General features: G+C 44.5%; 1 protein-coding gene across 18 annotated transcripts in view; it reads right to left on the bottom strand.

The window, feature by feature from the left end:
* The window catches only part of Gramd1b (GRAM domain containing 1B), a 251,281-nt gene that overhangs the window by 112,952 nt on the left and 117,210 nt on the right, over positions 1 to 21,119 (bottom strand). For 14 of the 18 annotated variants that reach the window (XM_087212590.1, XM_087212600.1, XM_087212615.1 and 11 more), the window contains one exon: positions 10,503 to 10,580. In XM_087212590.1, coding sequence (XP_087068716.1) covers positions 10,503 to 10,580 — 78 coding nt within the window. Of the gene's footprint in view, positions 1 to 6,894; positions 7,534 to 10,502; positions 10,581 to 21,119 lie in introns of those variants that run through there. The other 4 variants (XM_087212609.1, XM_087212591.1, XM_087212597.1 and 1 more) reach the window with 2 other exon arrangements.

Here is a 21,119-nt window from a genome sequence, read left to right as displayed (position 1 = left end):
AGCCCCATCTGTAGGTCTGTGTTCTGCACCTTTATTTACAAGGACAACTCTCAGCCATTTAAGAATCCATCACCATTTAAGATGGCCAAAAAATAAAACACAGGTAACAGATCTGCTTCACTTCTGGAAGGAAAAGCGGTAAGAGGATGAAATCAGTTCCCTCATAGATCCTTTAGCATTCATGTCCTGGAGTTTCAAAAGTCAACCATTAAAGTAGGCACTTCAAAAGTCCAAACCTAACTCAGTTTACTCACCCATCACTGTCACATAAAAGGTGGCACAAGGGAGCTTCTGTCTCCTTGCATATGTGTGAGGTCGGAGGACTGCACTCATAAACATGCTCCACTTTTTCTGCGCCCCTCCCAGCCTCCTGGGCCATTCTAAACCTGGGCTACAATGGGTTTCTCTCCATCTCAGCAGTCACCTTCAGATTAAGCGGGGCCAAGCGGGGGCAAGCCCAGCAGTTAATGGCTTATGGGTCACATGTCTGAAGACAAGAAAAGAGGCACCGAGGGCTGGAGATTTAGCTCAGTGTTTCCACTGCCTGCCTCACAAGTGCAAGGACCCGAGTTCAACCCATGGTACCAAGAAAAAAAAAAAGAAAGAAAAGAAGCACTGAGTAACCTTGGAAAACTGGTGACAGATAAAATAACTTCTTTACACACCCCACCCCACCCACCTTGCTGCAGAATGGTGATTCTTGGGCTATGTACAAGACAGGTAAGAGAAAACAGAGGCGATGTGCCCAGACTAGTATAAAAAGGCCCTTTCCTATCCCAACCCTATTGAACTATGTGCTTGACACTAGCTGGAGAAAATCCCAGGAGGCTTTGGGCTAAGGACATGTTTCTCTAAGCATGGTCAGAGACGACCTGCATCAGAAGCACTTGGGACACATGTTAACCATGCAAATTCCCAGGCCTACCTGAGTCCACATGACTCAGGAATCTGCATATGGAATCAACTCTACCTGTGATTATAAAACACATTACCTGACTCAGGATGACCACCTTAGAACCATTCTCTTTAATAGGTTGTTCACTGTCAACCAGGGACACTTTCTCATGGTCATGCATTAAGAAAATATTGCTACTTGCACTTCTATTTTATCTCATAAAATTTAAAAATTTCTACCTCATCACATTACATACAAAATATTTACTATAGAAGTACACATGCAAATGTACTGGTGGTACATACTGGATTTGCAACCAAGCTGAAATATCAACCTCTTGTACACTGACTTACTCAATACCTAGACGAGTAAGCAAGGATTGGTCTCAGCAAAAGCTGCTCTGAGCTTACATTTTTCATCAGTGAGAGGCTGAGAAGAGAACTCAGGGATTTGTCCTATGACTTCGTCCCAACCTTGAAGTAGTAGGGAGGCCAAAAAAAAAAAAAATACCACAGAGCAGGGCAAGCCAGAGGCTGGATTCTCTGCTTTGAATCCCCAAGTTGTCACCCACTCACATTCCTTCTCCACCAGGGCTGGTAGGAGGAGGGGCGTTCTTCTAGCAGGAATTACAAATGCTAGGGGGTGAAATTTACTATCCACCCTGACAGTTACCCAAACCTAAGTCCCAACTTTGGCGTGAGCAGAGAGAGGTTGGTTTGCTGAGCTATAATTAACAGCCTTCTTTTTCTCGGGCAGGAAACAAGAAATGCTGGAGTAGGGAAAACACAGAGCAGGTGACGGTTACACCTGGAGACATTCTGCTGAGGCAACAGAAGCAGCCAGGCCTGCTGGAGAGGAGTGAAGAGCTGGGAACACAGGAGGGAAGAGAGACGGGGTACCCACAGGCTTCTCTGCCCTGCTGCAGAAGTCAGAGCTTAACCCAGACCAAAAAAGTTCTACTCTCTATTACCCAAAGGCCATATGTGCTGTCTTCCAAAAGACCACATGTTCCCTAAGCATGCAGATCAGCGAAGAGGGAACACATGATGAGTGGTCACAGATCAAACCATTTCCATGTCCATGGAAAGTCTGAAAAATAATAGATACCTAAGGACCCTCTGGAAGTTAATTCACAGAAGTCAGTGAGCTCTGCTGAGACAGGGCTGGCTTCCTAGACAGCTGGAACAGGCTGAGCACCCCTAGGCCCACGCTCCCCAGGGTGCCACTGGCTGACTGTAGGCTGGGAAGCCTGGCCACACACCCACTTCTCTGGCTCCTCACCCCTCAACAGCTCTCACTCATTCGAAGAGCAAGAAGCAGATTTTCTGTGGCTGGCTCCCCCTGGCAACTAAGAATTCAAGCATCACCTCTCATGGACTCTTATGTGGCTCATATTAACTAAGTTCTCAAACCTCCTGGTTCTATCTCAAAACACACCTTTTAGGCTTAGCTGCCTGCTGATGCTGACAATAATAAAAAAGCTAGCACTTATTGAGTGCTTACCATATGCCAGACACAGTGCTAAGTGCTTCACCTATTTTATCTCATTGTGATCCCCACAACCTTTGGAAAGTAGGTGTAATTATCTCTGCTTTTCAAGAAGGTAGATTCAGAGAGATAAAATGATTTTGCAAAAGCAACAGAGCCAGTAAGTGGGACAGCCAGAATTTAAACCAATGTCTTCCAGTCTTCTGTGTTCCTGAGTTCCACACAGCCATTAAGGGGAGAATCTTGAACCTGTGGCCAGCACCGTATAGTAGGAACAGAGGATCTCAGTCTGCCACTTTACCTGCTGAGGGCTCATTCTGTGTGAATCAATCCCTGCTCACCACCCTCAGTACTTCTGCCCCAAGAGCCCCTGAGGAAAGAATTCTTGTTAATTGACGGCTACATGATCATGGGCATCTATGCCGGTGTCGTGTGTGTGTGTGTGTGTGTGTGTGTGTGTGTGTGTGTGTGTGTCTAAAAGAGAAAGAATAAGACAGAGAGCCAAGATCAAGTCACCTTTACCTCTAGCCCCTTTAAGTACCTTTGAAATCCATTTAGTGTCTCATTCCATTTCTTTTTCCTTTTTTCCTCTCATCTCATTTGTCCCATCTTTCACATAAAAATGAAAAAATAAATAAAGCAAACCAAACAAACAAAATCCTGCCCATAAGTTTACATGCCTCCTCTCTCTCAAATGCCTGCCAGGTTCACATTTAACTCTGGTCTCTGGGCCTGGAATCTCTTCCTGCTCCAAGAAACCTTCTCTCTGCTTGTACAGCACAGTCAGCAAGGAGCCACTGCAGCACAACTTCACCAGGTGTAGAGGTTCGTGTTAGGGTAAAGCCCACACCTGGCTTATGCTTCCGTCTCCGTGGCAGCCTGCTCAAGCAACTCTGCTGGCAGGGAAAAGTCCCCAAAAGAGGGGACATAAGAAATTAACACACTACATCAACCCTCACAAGCCTAACCCAGAAAACCCAGATAGTCCTAACGAACCCTTCTCCACAGTACCCTTCTCTTGGACCCCCCAAGTTCTCTACCCATGGAATTAATTTACTATGAAAAGAACAGAAACAAGCTACTACTGAGCTGCCTGGTTATAAAGACAGATCCAGGGAGCCAGGGAACATGGGAGGCACATGGTGAGGCACAGACTAAACCTCTCAGTGAATAGTCCATCCAGCTGCCTCTCCCTTCGGCCTCTTGCAACTGATGTGTCTCCCTCCTGAGCACCTATCACATAGCAGCAACCTACCAGACCACCCCAACCCAAAGCTCCACGACCCCCGCCACCTACTTGGCTCGCAGAGAGGCCAGCTTCTTCCTCAGGAAGGACACATGGTAGTGGCAAGCCTGCTTGACAGCTGTGCTGCACGACACAATCTCAGAACGCATATTCTACACCACGCTTGGCTCACCAGAGGATGAGCCACATGGCAGCAGGGACCTCGAGGCCTGGGAATTCACTCGGGAGCTCTGTGGACTCCCTGCCTCTGCAGCTGCCCCAGCTGTGCTCTAGATGGAGGGCTCCGGCACATAGACTCTCCTTGCCCTGCTGCCCCATCTAAACCTCGGAGAAGTGGAGGGCTGAGGGTAGGAGAGTCCAGCCTCTTGTGCATCCAGAATTCCCTCCGCCTTCAGCCCAAGCTACAGTGCCAAACAGAGCCTGTCTCCATCTTTCCACATCTGGCAGTACTCTGGGCACCTGGCGAGCTTCCAGGCTCCCTCTGTCCTCAGACAGAGAGGATGGAGCTGGACTTGCACATGATGTCAGCTGCTGGCGCTGTCAGGAGGGTAAGGCTGCCGGCACTGCTCCCAGAGGGTTAGCTACTTGGCTCCTTTCTCATTGCGAAGGATCACCTGAGTGAACATGGGGCCACAGGAATTCAGTGGCCAGGCAGGTAGATGGAGCTAGAGTGCTCTAGAAATTTGCAGTGTGGGGCAATTTGTAGGATGGAAAAGGAAGTGAAAACACCTATCCTTGTAATAGGAAACTGTATATTCTAGTGGTGAGCCTTAGTACCAGCAGAAGCAGCAGCCGCCAGCTAGCCTGGCTTCCATGACAGAGGCTTGCTCTGACCTCATGTGCCACTACCTGGGCCCCTCCACTGACTTATTCATGAATTCCACAAACAAATGCTCACTGTCCGTCAGATACAAAAAATAAATCTTCTTCCTGCAGGGTCTCATCAGCTATGGAGAGGACAGATAAGGAAATCAAAGACCCACATTGTAGGGAAGTGCTATTACAGAACTAACCACAGCCTACCACCATACCTAGAAAATAAGGAATGATGTCTTATGCCAAATGGAAGGAATGAGGGTCCAGGAAGACAGTCAGACACAAACATCTTTTAAGGTAGCCGGAGAAAAGATGATACAAAAGTAATTATAACCAACCTTCAGCCTACTCCCATTCCACCTTCCTGCTCTCAGGGATGATCTCATTTCCCACCATGCAGAGAAAATAGATCCTGCAGCTACTGATCTCACCTTCCCACTGCCTCACCTGTGGACTCACCTGCATGTACTCCCATCTTACTTCCTGCTCAGGGGGAATTCTCTCCCTTTGATCTGGACCTATTCTCTCTTGCCTCCTCTGAAACCTTGCTTCCCTACCTTTCAACAGGGGCACTGACCAGCTGAGCTGAAGCCCTTATTCTTCCACACCCACGTGCCCTGTTTATAACTCATCACCAAGTCCTGGACATTTTATCTCCTAACTATATCATTTGTTTGTTTGTTTGTTTGTTTGTTTGCTATGCTAAGCTACAAAGTCAGGGCCTAGAGCAGGAATGTTGAACCTTTTAGAGCTTTCAATGATACAAACAGCCCGTGCAGCACAGGTGCCATTAGGTTTGCCACCCTGGCCTAGAGCATGATAGGCAAGCACTCTACCACTAAGCTATATCTTCCAGTCCCCAAAAGGCCAAATACTTTTTGATTTGCCACCTGAGCTTCGAAGAGCGCAGTCAACTGTCTACTGTCTCTCTCTATTTGCATGCACCATGCACAGGTTCCCCCACACACATTTTTGGTTTGGTTTGGTTTGGTTTAGTACTGGAAATTGAGCCCAGGCCTTCACACTGAGCTACAGCCCCAACATATATATCTATGTATCTATATAAATCTATAAGTCTATACAGATATATAGATTTTGTTTTGAGACAGTCTCACTAAGCTCCCAAGCTGATTGAACTTCTGATCCTCCTGCCTCAGTCTCCCCGAGTGCTGGCATACCCCACCACATCTGGCTCCATGAGCACTTTATAATCTATGTGTCTAAATTAAGCTTACTACTATGCCTGCTCTTCACATTCTTCCTCCTTTTTTCCCAGTATTTTAATAATAATGCAAACACACAGGTAACACTCACTAGCCACAGGCTGGGTACTATCCTATTCTGATCATTACACACAAAACACATTCAATTCTCTCAAAATCCATGTGAGATATCACTATCATTATACCCATTTTATAGGAAAGCAAGGCTTGAGTCAATTAATTTCCCCAAGATCACACAGCATGCGGTAGAGCCAGTCACAACCCAGGTAGGCACAGAGCCTCCAGATTGTGCTACCTGTTCTTGCTGCCCAAGCATCCTGCACAACCTCCCCAAGCTGAAAGTCAGTCCCGTCAAATCTGCTTCACAGATTTTCCACTGGTTCCTCCTTTTCTGTCCTCACATCCAACACTCAGAATACGCTCATCTGATCTCCGCTTCAGTGTTGCCATGGCAGTCAGCAAGCTGTCCCTGCCCACCTCAGTCTTTGGTGAACTCAACCTTCCACCCTCTTTCATTCTCTTTGTAACATTTATTCCTACTTGACAGCTCCTTACGTGTCTATTGTCTCTCTCTCACTAAGAAGCAAGCATGGAGGAGACAGTAATACCTTGTTCATAGCTATTCCCCCAATGCCTGCAGGTAGGTAACATGTAATATGTGCTCAAAGAGTAATTGTTAAACAAGAGAACAAATGAGTAAACTATTACCAGCTTCATCTGCTTGCTTCCAGTGTTTGTCCCTAAAGTCCGTCTGTCTCCCTCACTGGGACCAACACGATTTTTCTTAAACTATCTGGGAGTGACCTGATGCTATAGATTGAATGTTTGCCCCTCCCCCCTCACTCCAAATACACGTTGAAATCCTATCCTCTAATGTGATGGGATGAGAAGATGGGGCGATGAGAGGTGATTAGGGCATAGGGATGGAGCCCCATAAGAGTAATTATCAGTCCTTGGAGAGACCAAGGAGATCAGAGTTGTTCTTTCTGCCATGAGAAGATGGCTGTCTATGGAGAAAACAGACCTTAATTGGACACTGAATCTGCCACCACCTTGACCTTTGCGATTCTAGCCTCCAGAAAGGCAAGAAATAAATTTCTGTTGTTTATAAGCCACTTGTATTCTGTCACAGAAGCCTGGCTGAAGTAGAACACCTGGGTATTCCTTTTCTCAAAAATCTCTCCAGGGTTCCTTTCCTCAGTAAATAAACAACATCCATTCCTTACCATGACAGCAGGTGTATTGGTCAAGGACCTGCCTCCCTGTTCAAAACATCATTTCCGGCCATTCTGGAGCTGCCAGCTCCCAGGCTTGATGCTGCAGTAAAGCTGAAGTATTTGTGGCTCTGAACACACCCTGCTTTCTCACTCCTCCACACTATGAACATCCTGTTCCTCACCAGGAACGCTGTCCGTGTGACACTCCCACTCATCTTGCGGCTCTTAGCCGAAGCACCTCCCTCAGGAGTCTTTCTCCTTCCGCAGTCTTTCTCCTACCCACCTTCCCCAGCTTTACCCCAAGCAGAGAAGTTGTGTGATACCTGCCATTGGGGAAATGTCCCTTAACACCACTGAGCCTCAGTGTCCTCGACTCTAATATGGAGAGGAGGGCATCTGATTGAGGGGGCTGGTGAAAGCATTGTGTTACAAAAATGTGCAAAAGGGTTTGCACAGGGTTTGGCACATAGTGAACACTTGGTAAACAAATTCTTCAGTTTTAGTACTTTATACAAAACTCCATGCCAATTACTACATTGTAGTATACTTGTTTATTTGCAAATGTATCTTGCCAAGCATGGTGCCGCATGCTTGTAATCGCTGAAACAGAATGATCACCACAAGGTTAAGGCCAGCCTTAATCACAGTGAGTTCAATGCCAGCCTGAACTACATACCAAGAACAGGATATATATATATATATGGTATTAAGCTTTTTGAGGGCAAATACCAACCATGCTGTATTTATTCATAGCTGTGACATTTGCAAGAGCCCCATATTCTACGCATTCTATCTCTGCTTTTTTGAAGACAGAAGACAATAGAGCTGTTAACACAGAGTCAAATCTCATGAAAACCAAAATAAGAGCATAGCAATTACCATTTATTAAGCACCTTTCTGAATGCCAGGCACTTTAAATACGTTACTTCACTTATCCTTTACAAGAAGATGTGACGGCTAGCAGACTTTTACAAATGAGAAAACTAAAGTTGAGTAAAGCTGAGTAAATTCCTTTGAAAAATACATAGTCAGGGCCACGCATGGTGTCACATACTTACAATCCCAACACTCCAGGTAGAGAAGCATAAGGATCACAAGTTCAAGCCTAGCCTGGGCTACATGGTGAGCTCCAGGCTGGTACAGACTCCACAGTGAGACCCTATCTCAAAAAAAAGGACAAGAAAATAAAAGCTGTTAGGGCTTCAAGTATAGCTCAGTGAGTGGTAGAGCATTTGCCTAGGCCAGTGGTGGCAAACCTATGGCAGCTGGCTGTATCACTGAGAGCTCTAAAAGGTTCACCATCACTGGCTGAGGCCCTAGCGTGTGCAACTGCCAGGCTTTGATCCATAGCAATAAAACAACAAAATGAAATAAAAATAAAAACACACAGTTAAGAAGGAACAAAGAAGATATGCAAAATGAAGTCTGCCTCTAGTGCTTTTGCTCTTGCCAATACAGCACGTCCATCAGCAGCCAAGATCCTCCATCCTCTTGCAGCGTGGGCTCTGCCAGGGCCCCATGCACCTTGCAGACATTCTGTGAACATTTGTGATTCACTCACACACATGCAGGAGAGGGTGTGTAAATGCATGCTCTTGTTCCAAGGCCTGGATGCCATGACCTTCCCTTTGAACACACACACACACACACACACACACACACACACACACACACACACACACCCCTCACTCCAGGTCTCAATTATTCTACTGCTAAAAGGCTCACTGTTCGACTGAGACCATGTTCTACTCTGTTGAAATGAACCTGGTATGCATGAAAGGTCCTTAGTCTATTTTTTGTTATTGTTTTTTTGCTTTTTTTTTTTTTTTGAGACAGGGTCTCGCTATGTAGTTCAGGCTGGCCTTGAACTCACTATGTTGTCCAGGCTGGCCTCAAACTCATGGCAATCCTCCTGCCTCAGCCTCATAAGTGCTGAGATTATAGGCATGCACCACCACACCCAGCTACAACAGGTCCTTAGAAAGATAGCTCCTTCTTCTACAGTACTGACTGTGTTTAGAAGTTCTTGCCTTTGGGGAAATACACTAAAGAAAGGACTGGGTACTTGAGAAACCCTAACAACTAGTCGGATTTGGGGCTGAACCTGGAATCCAGTGTTTCACTATGCCCCTGGCTTCACCCTGAAGCAAGAAATTGAATTAATGTCCTGTATTGCATTATATATGTCCACACACACATTGGGGAAATTACTCATTTTCCTTTGTACTGGAAACTTGGGGGGATTATTAATTTTCCTGAACCAATCACTATTTCCCAATAAACAGATTATTTTACTAAAATCAAGATTTATCCCCAATGCCGCAACTGCCCAGAAAATCACTGTCACTCTGCACCAAGTTGCCCTCCTCCCCATCATGCTTCCAAAGGCTTTCCAGAATATTGTGTGAATGAGGAAGAACACTGAGAAGTCCTTTGGCCTGACAACATTGAGACAATTCAGCTGCTGCTGTCCGTACAGTCATGCACTGCACAGGATGTCTAGGCCAACAAAGAGCACACATACTGAAGTTGGTCCCATGATTCTACATCACCTAGACATACGAGAGACACCTTGGTTTGTTTCATACACTCCACATGATGTTCCCACATTGTCAAGGGATGCGTAACTATAGTAGCTAGTGTATCTCTAAATGTTGTATCCATCCTGAATATTTTGCATAGCCAAAAAAAGAAAACAGAAAAATTGATGTTATATTAAATCTGCTGAAGTGTATCGTATTCGATCTTTAAGGCAGAGGGAGAAGAAATCAATGTCAGTTCTTTTGCTTGCTCTATGAAACGATCTTTCACTATATAATTGACCACATGGTTCAGAGCATTAGAAGTAGCCACAGAGAAGGCTGAAAAGATGTCACTGGGAAGGGCTATCATCAATACAGTCAACGTGGCAGAACCCTTCCATGAAGCCCTGGGCTCAATTCCCAGAAATCTTCTCTCTCTCTCTCTCTCTCTCTCTCTCTCTCTCTCAAACCCACTTTCTTTGGGCAGAAATCTAACTCACTACCACAAACGCACTCCTGTCCACTACTCTTAGTACTGCATGAAGCAACGCGAGCCGCTCCTTACATTCTGAGTGCGTAGGTAGTTATGTTGCAAATCCTGAGCCGAGCACACAGGAATCTCCATGTTCTCTGCATCCCATCCATCCAAACCTCCTTCTCCATTAACTTCTGCCACCCGCAGCAAACTCCAAGCCAGGCAGGCCCATGTGCTGCTGCCATCTGCCGCCAAAGATGCCATGCCACCCCATGTAACCTCCTAGGGCATCAAACACCCTTTTCCCTCCTGACCCACACCACGCCCAACCTATGAGGTATCACTCAAGCCTCACATCCAACCTACTGGATTTGACACACGTGAACTTCTCCCTTGCTGAACCTCAAATGCCTTCAGAATTGCCCCTTGGTGTTGTTGCTCCCTCTTGTCGCCTGGGTGAACAGCTTGTCTTTCTAACCAGGCTCCAAGCACAGAGGTCTGGCGCTCTCCTACTACTCTTCCATTTCCCAAAGCTCTTACCCATGAAAGAAGTATAGTCTTTGTTAAGCATTTCACCCCACCCGCCCTCATTATCCCACATCCCCCCGATTTGATCTTACCTTTCTTCCCGCACCCGAGGACTCAGGAACCTGCTGGAATCATCATCGTGGCTGCTTTGCAGGCTACTCTGCTGGCTGCTGAGGAAAGACACAGGATATGAACCGTTAATGCTCAGCCTCTTTCTCAACCCTGGGGGAGACTGTTGAGACCTCAACTAGACAAAGAAAGAAGGTTACAAAATTAAGTAAGGCTGTAAGTTCCTCCATGGAAGTTTAGCATAGAGAGTGCAATTTCACACAAGGGCTGTGAGAAATGACACAAACCTTGTGCATGTGCAGCCCATGATACCCAAGAACTGTCTGCGGCTGTGCAGACTGGAGAAGGAAGGTCGAGACCTACTGCCCTCTTCTCCCCTGACCAGATACAGCTCCAAGGGCAAGTGCACCAGCCCTCTACCTGGGCTGGGGAGACCCCTCTGATGGGATAATGACCCACTCTCCACATCCCACCCGGGACTCCTGAGGAAAAAAAGGTGCAGAGTTGGCAGGGAGAGGCGGAGCAGGGTGTGGAGGGAGGGAAGATTCCAGAAGGCAAAGACTCAGTGGGGTCAGGACCAGCTGGTTGACTTCTGGACCTCCAGGCAGGACTGAGGAGAGGGAAGGAACAAAAGAAGAAGGAAAGGGTGGACCCCTCCACTCCTCACAGCCCTGCAGGTGAGATGAAGACTGAGCCTCCATTCAGGATCAGAGCTCTTAAAAGACTCCATGTATGATGGGAATGTGGAATACGGCTGCCTTTCATGTGAGCCCAGAGAAAGAAGGCAGGTCAAACACCTCATGACACTGCCTATATAAAGGATGGACAAATCATTCTTATTAGTTAATAATTATCAACAACTCCATCTGACCAGGGTCAGAAAACTACAGCCATCTCCCATCTTCCACTCCCTCCCCCCACCTCCATGTTCTCAAATCTGGAACCATCTGGTTCTGCACAAGCTCCAGGAGCTAAGACTGTTCTGTCGTTTTTTTCTGGTCCGCCCTCCCCTGATGCAGGAGATCCATAGACCCAGGGCCTGCCACATGCTTGGCAGGTCTCTAACGCTGAGCTACGTACCCAGCTCTAAGAACGGCTTTGGAAATTTTAAATGGTTGGTTGGTGGGAAAATCCAAATAAGAATATTTCATGACATATGAAAATGACATGAAATTCAAATTTCACTGTCCAAATCTCAAGTTTTCTTGGATCACAGCCACACTCACCATCCTGAGTGCTTTCAGGCTGTGGTCTCAAGGTCAGTAGTCGAGGCAGAGCTGAGTCAGGTGACACTGATACAGGGATGATATAGGAGATGAAATAGGACCTCCTAATTATAGAAGGGAAATAATATAATTCTCAACCTGTTAGATGTCTGATATACTGAGTTCATGTTCTCTAAAATCAAAGAATGAATTCTAGGAACATCAGAGGTTAAGAGTAGGAAATATTTATTGAGAGGATAGCTCCTGAGAGGCAAGAGGGGTCCGGAATGGGTAGCCGAGGACCCCACTTTACAGGGAAGTTTTACAGAACAAAAACCACATGTTTTCAACATGGGTTAAAGCTATGCTCAACCAATACAGTTACAAGTGTAGTCGCTTAGGTAATACTGATCCAATGGAGAAACAAGTCATGTAACAAGTGTGCATGGAAAGAACAAAGACTTTTTCTAGGAAATGATGGGTCTAGAGGTCTTGGTCACCCACTGGGGTGACTGATGTCTATCTAGACTTCATTAGACAAGGTGTTACCGCTTATCTTATCCTTTGGGGAAGTATGCAGGCCAGGTCATTTCATCTTCATCTTGAGGCCTGGTATCCAACAGATGCATCTCTGGCCACAGATGTAATGTGTTTTACCTTTGTCCGGATTCTGTCGAGGGCCAGGCCCCATCTGACTACCTATAATACTTCTACCTAATTTAACTGTCTATAATAACACAGCAGAGGCACCGTGAGGCCTACAAAGCTTGCAATAATCACTAAATGGTCTCTTACAGAAAAAGGTAGCTGACAGCTGCTAAAAATAAGACTATTCATAATAAATCCTTATTATGAAAATTTCTCTAAAAATCCACTAAGTTATTATTTTATGACTACCATATCTTATGCTGATGTTGCAGGGTCAGGGGGGTCACAGGAAAAAGGATAAAATAGGATCTCATTAAACTTTATTAAAGAAATTAATAGAAAACCTTACTAAAGGCAGGTTCTGCCTCTGCAGGTAGACTCTGCAGTTAGGGCAATTAGAAAGTCAAAGGAGGGAGAGAAAAGCTTGACTGAGAGGGGCACCAGGTAGCACAATTACCCTAAGGATTGAACAGTTAGAAACTGAGGAAGCCAGAGACAAGAAAGACCTGGAAAGCCAGCTCCTCTCACCCACCTGACAAAAGGCTAGGGAGATAAGAGACAGCCACCTGAGGACTCTTACTATATAAGACACATAAGCACACCCACGTGTGCGCCTGCACACACACACCTATACATACACACATGTATGTCCTCACTTTAACGTTAGTATTGCATCAGATACACACATGTAGAAAAGTCCCCTTTACTTTATTATTAAGTAAGCTGTCTCCCCCAAAGCCCTCCCCCTTTCATTTATTCCTTACAAAGGGACAGGAAGAAACCAAGTGTCCAGAAGGAAAGTAGGCAGACATGCCTAGGATAAGATCAAAGACAGTCAAGAGAACAAGATCAGACATGACAAGTGCCCACCTGGGAATGGAAAAGACACTAGTCCCCAATAAAACAAGCCAGCAATAAGAGCTCCAGGGCTTTCAGCTCTGATGCCCTCCACCACTCCATGGCAGCTGCCTATCCTCTTTCTTTTCCATCTTTTTTCAAATAAACCATCTTTCGTTATACTAAACTTTGTCTTTTTTTAGTTCTTTACTGGAACTGGGTTTAGGATAGCTGGGAGCTGCATTTTCAGCAGAGTAGTGGCATGGCGTGACAGCATGGTGAGCTGTCCACCCCTGGACATAACAGTATATTATTACTACATATATAGTCGGAGACACATAATATCTATATTTTTATTGTTTACCTGGAGGTATCAAAATATATCCTTTTATTTTTGTTTATTTTTTATTTTTGTGGATTTCAGAAAATTTTGTATTCTATTTTTGTGGGGTCTTTGATATATATTTGTGGACATATATTTTTCTAAATTAACATTTTAATTGTATAATCATGATTGAACATCTTAATTTTTACATATGGATGCATAATTATTTGTTTATTGTTGTTTTCTGTTTGGTTTTGTTTTTTGTTTTTTGGTACCAGGGATCGAACTCTGGTCCTTAGGCTTGCCCAGCAGGCAGCAAAACCACTGAGCTAAATCCCCGGCCCGCATAATTATTAATAAACATATGCTGTTAAAAAATTTCTTCACTTTGTTGTCCAATTCAGAAAGAAAGGTGAAAGAGAACAAAAACTATAAACAAGACAAACCAAAAACAATTCCTATTAATATAAATGCCTCTATAATCCAAGGTACAGTATAACCAAAATTATGTCTTTGTTCTGGTGGACCTGTCTGCTACAACAGGTGTACTGACTTCTAAAGTCTCTTCCTTAGACTAGATCCCCAGTAGACAACGGAATCTGAACAGTCTTGTAGAGTAAGTGCTTAATCTCAACCAAGAAATTTTTTGTGGCTACAGTTACATCCATGCTCCTAAATTCTGTTCTTCCAGCAAGAAGTAAATGGTTTTATGGTGTTAGAAGCAACTTACACAAAAATTTTCAGACACGTATACAAGAAAACATGTGCAAGCATATCAGAAACCAGAATAGCACCATACACAAAGCCTTCATCTATGTGACAGAACAAAGTGTGTACAACAATCCCTTTCTCTTTCCTTTATACCAGGTGTTTTTTGACTGCTTGTTCTCTATGAACAAACCAGGTGACACCAAGAAACAGGGTAGTTAGGGAGATAGGGCACAGGTCCTGAATAGTTAACCTAAAATAAACTAAAAGTCAGGCTTGAGTGAGTTAACATACTAGAGGGCTCTAATAATTAACTTAAGCAAACTGACTATCAGGGCAGAATGGAATGCAAGGGACACAGTACAAGTCCCTAAACTAATGGGAGAGACCTTGGAAGAAGTGAAATGCAAACGACGCCGTTTTCATTCCAGACATAAAAGGCCTATCTGCAACCTGGAGCCTCCCTGCTTTCCCTGATGTACTCTAGTATCGAAAACTTTATAGCCCCCCAAGCCTGAACTTCCAGTGTCCACTTTATGGAACTCCTCCCCAACTAGCATGGAGCTTTTACTTTTATTCTTTCTAATAAACATGCTCTTCCTCACTACTTGCTGCTTGCTGTTTTGTCAGCTTCAATATTCATTGCCCCAAAGAAGGACCCGAGAGCTAGAAGGAGCTGGTTACAGTGGCTCCTCTTCATTTCACTTTGCCAGCTCCGATAGACTTGCCTATTACAAATTCTTTATAATAAAACTTCACTATAATGTTGTTAACCCATAAGAATTCTTATTTGGGGTTGACCTGTTGTCTGCATGGAGCACCACTTATATGATCTGAGCTGAGTGTTATGCCATAGTAGGCAATCCACAAATGGATGGAACTCAAATTCCAAATCAGACACAGTCCCAGAGGCAAGCCTCAAGACAGAAGTACTGGTCTGTACCACAAGCAGCACATGTGAGGTGAAGCAGAAGGAGGGGTGTCTGGAGCCCAATATTTTATACCATTTACAATAGTCAACAGAGCTCAAACAACCCAAATGACCACAACCAGCCAGGGAAGAGGCAGACTTTGACTGAGCCACGATAGGCTGATTCTTCCATTTATCCTACCTTTCTGACAATCAAAACTTTAAGTTAATTTAAGAGGCTCTCAGACATAAACGGCAAAGAACTAGGGTTTCCAGAAAACAATTCTGAGTTGACATTAGCAAATTGTCCCACTAGATGGCACTGTTGACTTCCAAACCAGAACTACAACCAGGCAAACTGATCCAGTGTAACAAGAATCAGAACCAGGGCTGGGGATTTAGCTCAGTGGTTCTGCTGCCTGCCTTGCAAGCACAAGGTCCCAAGTTTGATCCCCGATACCAAAAAAAAGAAGAACCAGAACCGAACTGGGCATGGTGGTACATGCCTTATGTAATCCTAGGACTTGGGAAACTGAGGCAGGAAGATCTCAAGTTGAAGCCAGCCTAGGATACACAGGGAGCTCGAAGCCAATAAACACCTACATAGCAAACACTGTCTAAACAAAAGGAGAGCCAAACTTTTGGTGCCCCCTTTTGGCCCTCTCATGGCTTGGAAAATTCAGATGAGTTGAGAACAACGGGTCACCCTCAAACTGTATATTGGTTCCAAGTAATTAAGAAATACCAACCTGCATGCATTCAACAGGTGCTTGTATAATGCTCTGTGTGTGAGCTTATGCCAACAGGAGGCGGTTTTGGGGAACACTAAGGGTGTAGAATCTGACACCTGCTCCCTACGATTGAATCCAAACTGCTCTCCTTCCAAGTTAAATGACCTGATATTTAATATCACTTTCCTTGCCTATCAAATGGACATAGATGTAAGGCTTCTGTGAGGTTTTAAGAACAAATCTATGTGAAACATGAGAACAGTGCCTGGAACATACACTGATTGCTGTCACTGTAAAACACTATCTGTCACTGTCATAGGCAAGGAGTCATTTTTTGGATTATGGGAACAAAAAGATATGAAGACATGAATCAGACAAAGGTCTTGCTCTCAAGGTGCTTACAATCTGGAAAGCAAGATGAAACATGACTACATTTAAAAATAGAATATGATATTGTCACATCCCTCTGGGGCCAGTAAAAGAACGTCTTGGTGACAAAGCTTTTGCACTGACCCTTGAAACGGGATCAATTCAGGACAAGCAGAAGTTCAAAGAAAAGGCATTTCAGCTCAGCGCCACTGAGAGAGTGTGTATGCAAAGATGACTGTGACCCAGTCCCCTCCACGACAGCCAGTCCCAGAGCACACATGGGCTGTACCTAGCGACTGTGATGTGGCCACATGAGACAGGGGGATAAGGTGCAGGTGGTGGTACCAGGACAGCGACTGGTAATTTTCCAAGTTATGTTGGAGAGGTGAACACTGAGTGGGAGGGGTGTAAGTACCCTCAGTATCCCCCTGCCAGAAGGGCCTGATCTTCTCTTTTTCCATATTTTAAGTTCATTTTACAATTGTTTTAAATAAGTTAAGTGGATGCCAACCACTCTTCAAATCAATCCCAATAAATAAAATTGCTGAGGAGTTTCCAAGATCCAGAATAGCTAAGACTTTGGAACTCCCGGGAATGAAATAAATAAATGCATTTTGCACTGTGAGATGGACATGAGCCCTTGGAATCCGTGGCTGGAATGCAATGGTTCAGCGAGTGCTCCCCAAAGGTGTAAAAGGCTCTCCGCCCAGAGTGGCCCTACTGGGAGAATGTTTAAGAGATGTGGCCTACGGGGAGGGCCTTACAATCCTGAGGGTGTGGCCCTGAAGGCAACTGTGGGACTCCAGGCTTTTTTTTTCTTTATCTGTTTTTAATTTTAATTTTAATTTTTTTGAGACAGGGTCTCACTATGTAATTCAGGCTGGCCTTGAACTCACTACGTAGCCCAGGCTGGCCTTGAATTCACAGTGATCCTCCTGCTCTAGCCTCCCACCATAGGATAGAATCCACTTAATGCTGGGATTCTATGCTATGTTTTTAGAGAAGAGAGCACCTCAAGGTCACCCGCTCTGTATTAATCAAAGCTTTGGTGGGTCAGGGTGTCCAGCCTGGGCTTAAAAAGGTTGAAAAGAAGTTGGAGCAAGTCCAGCAGATGGCACTAACAGATGAAAATGTCTGTTAGCCTGAAAAAGAAACTCTAAACAAGGATTTAGAACAACTTCTTAGCCACCAGATGACTGGGAGACGGCTTAACGTAGGGAATTTGTATAAGCATCTGTTTACCATTCTCCCTGAGACAGCTAGATGAGGCAGGAGGACTTAAATCCCTCCGGCTGTGAACTGAACCTTCATATAAAAATCACTGTATAAATTTACTTTTGGAACACTAGATCATGTTACTAAATAAAATGAAGAAGCTCTTCTTACACTTCCGGAATACTCCAGATGGAGGCCAATTGAGGCTGATCCTAGTTCTGTTCCCTAGCATGTTAGTTCAGGAGCTTGTCCTAGAAGGTCACAGTAATACCAGCCACACAAGAAGTGCTGGGAAAAACCCAGTTATCTGAACCAGAGCATGCTCCAGGAAGCAGGAGTTCACCAAGCTATGACCAGGAAGCTCCGCAGTACAGGCTGGGCAAATTCTCATGATTCCTCTGAGCTCCCTGTCTAACCTTTCCCCTCCAGGGACACATGCAGGCAGGGCAGGTGTCCTTGTGCCCCTGGGAGGCACAGCCTGACTGCTAGCAGATAGGATCTGGCAACCTCTCTGAGTAGATGGTTCCTAAGTAAACTCAGCTCTTTTCTCTCCCAGGAAACCCCAACGGCCTCCTAAGCCCAAAAGGGATTTTGAGGTCCAGGTGGATCCAAGCGGACATGGGGCCACACACACTGTAATTTAATAGTTCCAGAGCCTAACAGGAACTGGGAATTCACTGGCACAATGCTGTGTCGACAAATGTATGGCATTTCTTTGCTTTTGGCAATAATCTGCAATCTAGTGTATTAGCATCAATTATTTCATGCTAACTGGAAGCTTCAAAGGGCTCCAAATGGCAGAGTTATGGATGCTTTGATTAATAAAAGTAGAGAAATAAGTTAGACACTGGAGTCTGGGAGAGCAGTGTGATAATAAGCAGACAGACAACCCTGGGTTTGCCCCTAGCTTTGTTTCTTATTGGCCTGGTAACATTGGTCAACTCTCTTATTCTCTTTTACCTTAATTCCTCAAAAAATGGAGAGTTGCTGTGATTACTCACCACCTAATCCTGTTTATAGGACCACATTGAGGATTAAATGGTGAGTAATCCAATTACAGTATCAGAGTTCAGGATTTAGGGTCTTGGGGATGAAAGTTCTAGCCCTGACTCTGACACTTAGCAGGAGGAGACTGGGTGATTTAATGTGTCCAAGTATCACATGGGGGTTGTTACCCACATGCCATAAAGACTGCAGTGAGGATTAGAAATGGTAGAAATCATGTACAGAAAGTGTGTAGGGCAGTATCTGGTCCTTGGTAGGTGGTATCAACTGCACTTAATATTCACAGTTAATTTGGGAGATAAATATTCCCAAACATCCAATGCACGGGATTTTGATAACAGATGTTTGATAACATGGTAAAAATGTTGGGAGTCATGGTCTTGAAAAGCAGAACCATAAGATCGCAGTCAGAAGACATGGCTGCATTTTTATGCTGGATTAATTCCATATGTAAAATAACACTAACATTTACAATTTCAGCTTAAGTAGGAAAGGTATATGTGGAAAGAGAAGGCTGGTAGCCAAGAAGTAAAGAATAAAAGAGAAGAGATTTTGTTTGTCACCTGGCAAGCCAAGTATGGGAAAGTCTAATAATAGCACATAAGTAAACAGATGTGAACCTGGCACTGCGGATGGCTGCCAACTTCTTATACAACATACTGCAATATTCTCAAATAGTGCTTCAAAAGTTCATGCTCAGGGTGAAACTGATAATTTGTCTTCCGAGTTAGAAAGATTGCTTCTGCCTAATGGCTCCCATGGGAATCTGCAGCAAGATTGGGAGCTGGTTGAAGACTCAGGGATTCAAAATCCAGCTAAATATCTTCCTAACTCACTACAATTCACAAACACCTCTCTCTTTAATTGTTCTTTTACCTCTAAACATGCCTATGTCTGTCTGTCTGTTTTTTCTTTTTGCAGTACGGGGGATTGAACCCAGGGCCTTCACACTGAGCTAGTCCGAGTTCAGACTTGCAATCCTCCCACCTCAGCCTCTCAGAATGCTGGGATTACAGGCATGTATTTCCATGGCCAGCACTGTCATGTCTGTCTTTAAAAAGAAAAAAAGGATTTAGCTCAGTGGTTCCGCCGCCTGCCTCGAAAGCACAAGGTCCCAAGTTCGATCTGCCATACCAAAAAAAAACAACTAATGTTAAAAAGAAAAAAAGAAAGCCAAGTGTAGTGACACACCTGTAACCCACCACTCAGGACACTGAGGCAGGACAACCTTTAGTTTGAGGAAGGGGAGAGGAGGGGGAAGGGGAGGGGAGGGAGGGACGAGGGGACAAGAGAAGAAGAGAAGAGAAAAAGCTCTCTATTTTTTTCCTTCTCTTTATGGCCACTAAAGCAATATACTACTTGATAATTGCTAAAGTTCTCTCAAAACACAATAAACTAGGACACTTTACCCTGCAGATTACTTGACTCCAAGTAACTTGCTCCAAGATTACTTTGTCTCTCCCCAGATTTACTAAATCAGTCTGAACATGTCCAGGGATATTTGTTTATTTATTTCTGCAGTACTGGGGATCAAACCCAGGGCCTCACACATGCTGGACAATCAGTCTACCACTGAAATACACTGTTCATTATTTTTTTAAAACTTCTCAAAGGATTCTAGGGTGTAACCAGGATGGAGACCCACTGATGCCTCTACTTCCCCACCACAGACTCACGAGTGGATCCACTGCAACCTGGACCTCACACCTACCACCCCTTTGCCCTGGGGAACTCTACTGCCAAAGTCAACAACAATTGCTAAATTCTAAATTTTTTTCATCTAACTGAGGATTAAACCAGGGTCTTCAAACTAAGCTACATCCCCAGCCCTTTTTATTTTTATTTTTACTTTGAGACAGGGTCTTGCTAAGTCGCTGAGGTGCCCAGGCTAGGCTTAAAATATGTGTGACATTAATGATTATTCCCATGCTTGGAACTCTACTTTTCTTGCCTTCTACAACATCACATCCTCCTGGGTCTTCATCCAGTCTTACTTCTGCCATTCTCTTCTTTTTTAGGTAGTTTCATGAGCTCTTCTACTTGGAACTGAAATGTTCCCCAGAACTCGTCTGTCACTCCCTTTAATAAATAAGCAAATATTGACTATAAACTAGATACTATTCTAGAATCTAGACACTAGGAATAGAGTAATAAAATGGCCAAAGTCTCTGCTCTCAAGGAGGTGACATTCTTTTGGGTTCTTTCTTCTTCCTGCTTTTATACCAGGGAGACTAAGTTTCAGGGACCTCTGAAGTTGCCATCTACACACTGTACAGTAAAATTGTACATTCATCAGAGAGGTTCAAAGCTTTCGTCAGATTCCCAGATATGCCTGTGACCCGTAAGTGGTTGCAATGCGCTGCAGTACAGCTCTTTGGGGGATTGGGTCCCCACCCACATCTTTATGATAGTGATGCTGATCATCTCTGAAGACAGCAGAGAGCTGAGCTTCCCAACACGGTGACCACTGGTCACATGTGGCCATATACATTTAAATTAATTATAAACTTGTCAGTTGTTAGTCATACTAGTTACATTTCAAGCATGCAATCCATCCCTGCCATGGCTTCTGGATTGGACAGTACAGATTCGGAGCTTTTCCTTCACTGCAGAAAGCTTTGTTGGACAGCACTGGTGAGGAAGTTTTCAGATGAAACCCAGGACTTAGGTTCCAGCTCTGCCACTTT

This window comes from Heterocephalus glaber, unplaced genomic scaffold (genome assembly GCF_053883595.1).
Source record: "Heterocephalus glaber isolate CG9 unplaced genomic scaffold, H.glaber_assembly_v1.0 deba00001431, whole genome shotgun sequence".
Classification (NCBI taxonomy): domain Eukaryota; kingdom Metazoa; phylum Chordata; class Mammalia; order Rodentia; family Bathyergidae; genus Heterocephalus; species Heterocephalus glaber.
This window is presented reverse-complemented; position numbering and strand designations above follow the sequence as displayed.